The sequence below is a fragment of the Brachyhypopomus gauderio genome, chromosome 18 (genome assembly GCF_052324685.1).
Source record: "Brachyhypopomus gauderio isolate BG-103 chromosome 18, BGAUD_0.2, whole genome shotgun sequence".
In the NCBI taxonomy this organism is placed as follows: Eukaryota; Metazoa; Chordata; class Actinopteri; order Gymnotiformes; family Hypopomidae; genus Brachyhypopomus; species Brachyhypopomus gauderio.
In genome coordinates, this window is record NC_135228.1 from 1514918 (window position 1) to 1521904 (window position 6987).

Genomic DNA, 6987 nt, shown 5'->3' on the forward strand with positions numbered 1-6987 from the left:
TAGGTGTTTGTTTTGGTTGACAGAAATAAGAATTTGCATATTTTGGCACTTTTGCTAAAACTTAAAGCTCGTATTATATTTTGACATAAAAAAGAATCCATCGTTTTAAACAAATTATTGCATGACGTTAACAAAACACCACTACTGACCATCATAAAATATTATTTATGAAATATCAAAACGGTGTAATGTGTATGGTTTGCTGCGCAGTTTTGAGCCTGTGGAACACCACAGGTGTCTGATTAGTCATCGGCGTCCAACCCTCCAGTTTTTCGGACTTCGTTACCAGTTCAACAAGGAAGAAGCACCAAACACTTCACAAGGCTGCGGCTGCTACATTTGGGTCAGCTACAGTAGGCTATATGGAGAAAAAACGAGGAAGAACTTTGACTCCAGAGCACACACAGAGGAATTACGTTACTCGTCGTGGCTTCCGTAAATAAGAGTCCTACTCCTACACAACCCAGTTAATATAGTTTAGATGGACACGGAGGAACACGCTGTGTTCACAGGTTTGGCTGTTTTCTACAAAAAAAGTGTTTAGTTATAGTTATAGTTTGACAACCGCACCATTCGTGTGGTTTAAACAGTTCACACTGGTTAAATGGAAAGTACCTCGGCTCTGTATTGTTGAGGAGAGAAACACGGTGAGTAACGTGTTTATTAACTAACCTATTTAGTGACTTAGCACGATGTGAAAGGGTAAAGTCATGGAAGAGCTAAGGTAACTATACCTGTATGTTTTGCGAAGGCTTAGGGTCATGGGAAGCACGTTTTAAACTCTCAGTATCTTCATTAAACATATCAGAGGTAGCAAATCTCGACAAAACGGTATACACAGTTGTAATATGATTTTGCATTAAATGATTAGTCATTTAATGCAGAATCATATTACAACTGTGTATACCGTTTGATGAACTGTTGAAAAAACAACTGGGATTCAGCTGCTAAGTACAGTAGCGATATCGATGGGTGGCAGTGTTGCCAGGTGAGAAATATAGGATTAGCCTACCGTTCGTACCAGAGAAATAAAATTATCGTATTTTGTGGGAAATTATCGTATCGTCATAACCAAAATAACAAGTTTATTTTTTATTGTTACATTTTTGTAACAGACGTTTGTCTCTAATACACTGAAATATACGAACCCTTTGGGTTTGCTTGGATTTCTGCATAAATTGGTCATTAAATGTGTTCTGATTTTAACAATAGACAGTCTGCGTAAAGTTATACCATATTATATATGGTTTTATTCAACACAGCATGTAAACATCCACACTGCAGGGTGGAAAAAGTATTTCCATTTGTAGACCGTCTGTTTTGCCGTGGACACATGAACATCAAGGCTTTTAGAGATACATTTGTAACCCTCTCCAGCTGCATGGCAAGTCAACAACTCATGAACATAGGTGTTCTGAGAGCTCAATTCAGATAACACAATGCCTTTTAAGAACAGCAAACTCAAAACTGTGAGTTTTTATATAGGGCAGGGCAGCAATCTCATCACATTGATGGGACTCCAGGTTGGACACCTGGCTCCAATGAGCTCTTGGAGAAGCTTAGGGCTTCACATACTTTTCCATATTCAAAATACATTTTGACACAGATTGAGTGCTTTTGGTATCGCAATGTTATTGCAAACAGGAGAGGCGCTATTTCCCCTTTAATATTTGAATTTTGACATCTTTTTAGTGTGGTGGTGAGGTTGAAAATTATATTTCAAATGCGTTACAATGGAATGCAAATGCATATTAAGTGAGTAACATTTGATTTATAATGTTGATAAAATCTTTGCATGATCACAAACTTGATAATTCAAATCGGGAAATACATTTTCATTTAAATAAAGGTACAAATAAAACATCCAAATGTAGGTGTAAATTAAATATGAATAGACGTCTACCAAATTGCAGATGTAAATTTAATTATTACATTCGAATTTGAATTATGAGCCCCAGTTTGCTTGTATGAGTAGAACATTTAAATGCAAAGTTAGGATTACATTGCCATTTTGCGTATTACATTTAATTGATTTACTACCGTAGACGTGAGTGTAAGAGAACACAGAGATGGACCAGACAGACCTCATGAACCAGACAGACCTCACTAACACACTACAGACCAGTAAGAGCTCTGGATCATGAAGCAGACAGACCTCACTAACACACTACAGACCAGTAAGAGCTCTGGGTCACGGAGCAGACAGACCTCACTAACACACTACAGACCAGTAAGAGCTCTGGGTCACGGAGCAGACAGACCTCACTAACACACTACAGACCAGTAAGGGCAGTATCACTAAATACAGTTTGTCCTCCCTGTTTTGGGTAAAGTGATTTAGTGAAATTTTTTTTTTTAAAGAATATTGACCAACACTGGAAATAATGTTTTATTTGTGTAAATATTTACAATTTTCTTTTGTTTATTAGAGATGATTTCTGTATATCAGCAAAAACTTAAAGACAAACTGATGCAGAAATGTAGAATAATTAATGAAGGAATCTCACATCATGGAAGCTCAACCCTTCTGAATGAGATCTACACAGAGCTCTACATCACAGAGGGAGGGAGTGGAGACGTCAATAATGAACATGAGGTGAGACAGATTGAGACAGCATCCAGGAGACCAGCAACACAGGAGACACCCATCAAATGTAATGACATCTTTAAAGACAAACCCATCAGAACAGTGCTGACTCAAGGAGTTGCTGGAATTGGTAAAACAGTCTCTGTGCAGAAGTTCATTCTGGACTGGGCTGAAGGAAAAGCCAATCAGGATGTCCTCTTCATATTTCCACTTCCTTTCAGGGAGCTGAATTTGATGAAGGAGAAAAAGTTCAGTCTGATGGATCTGCTTCATCACTTTTTCCCAGAAACAAAACAATTACAGTTAATAGACTGTGATGCTTACAAAGTAATTTTCATCTTTGATGGCCTGGATGAGTGTCGACTTCCTCTAGATTTCCAGAATAATGAGAGATTATTTGATGTAACAAAGTCAACATGTGTAGATGTGCTCCTGACAAACCTCATTATGCGAAATCTGCTTCCCTCTGCTCTCCTATGGATCACATCTCGACCGGCAGCAGCCAGTCAGATCCCTCCTGAGTGTGTTGACCTGGTAACAGAGGTACGAGGGTTCAGTGACCTTCAGAAAGAGGAGTACTTCAGGAAGAGAATCAGTGATCAGATCCTGGCCAACAGAATCATCTCACACATGAAGTCATCAAGAAGCCTCTACATCATGTGCCACATTCCAGTCTTCTGTTGGATTGCAGCCACTGTTCTAGAGAGGATGTTGGGTGAAGCAGAAAGTGGAGAGATCCCAAAGACTCTGACTCAGATGTTCACACACTTCCTGATCTTTCAGATCAAACACAAGGACAGAAAATATCAGGACAAAACTGACCCTGATCCTCACCAGACTAGAAGTATAGTTATGGCACTGGGAAAACTCGCTTTTCAACAGTTGGAAAAGGGCAATCTGATCTTCTATGAGGAAGATCTGAGAGAGTGTGGCATTGATGTCAAAGAAGTGTCAGTGTACTCAGGAGTGTGTACCCAGATCTTCAGAGAGGAGTCTGTGCTGCACCTGGGGAAGGTGTTCAGCTTTGTGCATCTGAGTGTTCAGGAGTTTCTGGCTGCTTTATATGCATTTCTCTCCTTCATTAACAACAACACAAATATGTTGGAAAATCAAAATAAAAGATTTTTTAAAAGACCAACAATGTCTAACTTTCTTATGGATGCAGTGGACAAAGCCTTAGAGACTGAGAATGGACATCTGGACCTTTTCCTCCGCTTCCTTCTGGGTCTTTCACTGGAGTCCAATCAGACTCTCTTACGAGACATAAAAATACAGACAGGAAGCTGCTCTCACGTCAAAGAGGAAACAATCTTCTACATCAAGGAGATGATCAAGAAGAATCCATCTTCAGAGAAATCCACCAATCTGTTCCACTGTCTGAATGAACTGAAGGATGATTCTTTAGTGCAGGAAGTCCAAACATACATGAATAGAGGAGGTAACTGCCGTCTCCCTGGAGCCAGACTGTCTCCTGCTGAGTGGTCAACTCTCGTGTTTGTGTTGCTGAACTTGGAGCTGGATGAGTTTGACTTGAGTAAATATGGCTCATCAGAAGAATGTCTACTGAGATTGCTGCCAGTGGTCACAGCATCCAGAAAAGCTGAGTGAGTATTTTCATTCATAAACACATTACTGTACTGGGGGGAGTTTCCCCAAAGCATCATAGAATAAGTTAAAAATCATAATAAGACTACGGACATTGTTAACTGTAAATAAGTAATTTTAACACACACACACACACACAGATGTTCACTGTATCTCACGGTAGGGAGTTACAAGGGGTTACAGGGGTAATTGAAACCTTCCACCACCAATAGAAGCAGGTGCATCTGAATAAAAATAAAAAATGTGTTGGAGCAAAGTGTAGTCCACTGTATAGTCCAGCAAAAGTCATGAATATACATAACCAATTTAATACAATTACTGACTTTAGCATCTATATTACATAATGTTATCTGAAGAACAGAGATTCATATATGTTTGATGTTACACAGAATAAGCATAATACAACTGGACATTACAACTGGTTATATGAGACAATACAGTGAGTCCCCGCTTAACGACGGGTCTGGATAATGAGTTACGACCGACTTTTTTTTATTTCGCATGGTGTGCGGAGGAGCAGTGGCAGCACAGTGGAGTGTTGTGTACGATAATCTAAGGCAGCTCAGCCTCCACTGCAGCCCATCTCGGCAACGCGACGTTGTTCATTTTATCTATACTGTATTTACGATCAAAATGTATCTAAATCTAGGGTCACGCTTAACGATGAAAACTGCTTTACGACGGACTTTTCTGTCTCTAACCCCGTCGTTAATCGGGGACTCACTGTACATGTTATAAATAACTTAAATACAGCATACAGAATACTACCTGAATGTTGCCGAACAGAAGGAAAGACAAAGGTTTAGAAAGAGTGAGAGGGAGTGAGATTGAGAGGTGGGGGAGAGAAAGAGAGGGGGAGGGATAGAGAGAGGGAGAGAGAAACAGACTAAACAACAACACTAACTCCAATGTTATTTGACCCTAAATTGAGACTACATATTAGCAACGTACCTGACAACAGTACAACACAAGAAACTGAGGAAGATATTGACAATGCCTCAGTGATGACAGTCTGGCTTCTCTAGTTAACCAGCTCTGTCTGCGATCTCCAGTTTCAATGGCCAGACTGTGTTCCCACTGTGAGCTCTCAGTGATGGAGACAGAGCTGGTTACACAGAGAGACCAGACTGTGTTCCTGAGTGAGTATTTTCATTCATAAACACATTACTGTACTGGGGGGAGTTTCCCATAAGCATCATAACCCTAAGTAGTTTAACTCCATCATAAGGTCATTTCTTAATCATGTTTTCTGAACCCCTTTGTAACTAATGTGGCATGCACCATACTCAATATTTACTATGTTATTGACCCACTCCTTAATCCTAAAGTGCTTCTTAAGTGTCCTTCATATGACAGACCTCATGAACCAGACAGACCTCACTAACACACTACAGACCAGATGTCTTTCATATGACTACAGCCAGTGCCCACCAAACACACACAACAAATAACATACTACAAATAACACACAATCATGAGGAGACATTGTAAAGCTGTTTAAATTCCTATCAATGCTTTAAAATGCATAATGAATGTATAACATACTTGCTCCTGTGTTCCAGTGTGTTTAGCCTCCTGTGACCCATAAAGTAAAATCATACATGGGCTTTTCCATATCATTCCACATTTCACAGTATAGTTAACCAAGAAACACAGAGGGTGTATGCATGTGTGTGTGTGTCTGTGTCTGTATTTGTGTGAGTGATGAATCAAATATTTTTGTCATATAAGAGAAATGATCTTCTGTTATTCAACTCAATGAAGTTGCCAGATTACCAGTTACATTTTTCCATAATTATTGAAATAGAGTTCAGTGAATAGAGGTGAACTGTATGGGAGAGAGAGAGAGAGAGAGAGAGAGTGCATGTATCAAGGGGCTCCTGTGAATGGGGATTCATGTAAATTGGTGGTTCTAATACAGGCAGCAGTGTTGTGTGGTTTTTAGGACCACTGACCAAAATGAATTAACTCCTGTAACAATGCCATCTCCTGATGCACACAGCATTAGTCCGTGTGGTTGTAAGTACCATGTTTGTGCATGTAGGTTTATGTGTGTGTGTATGTTTGTTTGTGCATATGCAATAGAGATGAGTGCATGTGTGTACATATGAGTGTGATATGTGTTCTGAGCTGTAAGTGTGAGCAGTTTGTCTCCTCCTCTCTGCAGTCTGTCTGGCTGCAGTATTAGAGAGGAAGGCTGTGCTGCTCTGTGTTCAGCTCTGAGGTCAAACCCCTCATCACACCTGAGAGAGCTGAATCTGAACTACAATGACCCAGGAGACTCAGGAGTGAAGCAGCTCTCTTCTCTACTGGAGGATCCACACTGTAAACTGGAGATACTACAGTGAGTTACTTATTTTGTGGCCCTTTACTTGCACACACATGCGCATATGAAAACACACACAGTCACTGTGTTTCTTCTCTAATGCATTATCATTGTCTTTCTCTATCTCTATAGCTGTAACACTCTCTGATTACATCTATTTCACTCATACACAGTCAATATTTCTCTCTGTCAAACACACATACAGAGTACTTCAGTCACACACACACACACATTTGGAGTGGTGCTACTTCATTTCACATTTGTTTGCATGGATGAAGGAGATACTTTATGTATGGTTGTGTGTGTGTGTGTGTGTGTGTGTGTGTGTGTGTGTGTGTGTGTGTGTGTGTGTTCTGTACGGAGCTATAAAGTGAGTTTTTCTTCTCTCTTCAGGTTGTCTTTCTGCAGTATTACAAAGGAAGGCTGTGCTGCTCTGTGTTCAGCTCTGAGGTCAAACCCCTCATCACAC

At 40.0% G+C, this 6987-nt stretch overlaps 1 protein-coding gene across 4 annotated transcripts in view; it reads left to right on the forward strand.

Moving 5' to 3' along the window:
* Positions 1-229: 229 nt before the first annotated feature.
* The window catches only part of LOC143481625 (NACHT, LRR and PYD domains-containing protein 3-like), a 35496-nt gene continuing 28738 nt past the window's right edge, over positions 230-6987 (forward strand). For 2 of the 4 annotated variants that reach the window (XR_013122043.1, XM_076979702.1), the window contains exons 1-4: positions 232-647; positions 2430-4191; positions 6360-6536; positions 6912-6987. The exon at positions 6912-6987 is cut by the window's right edge and continues 101 nt beyond it. Coding sequence is in view for 3 of the 4 variants with exons in the window: in XM_076979702.1 (XP_076835817.1) it covers positions 2432-4191; positions 6360-6536; positions 6912-6987 (2013 nt within the window). In the remaining variant the exon portion in view is untranslated. Of the gene's footprint in view, positions 648-2429; positions 4192-6359; positions 6537-6911 lie in introns of all 4 variants that reach the window. The other 2 variants (XM_076979704.1, XM_076979703.1) reach the window with 2 other exon arrangements.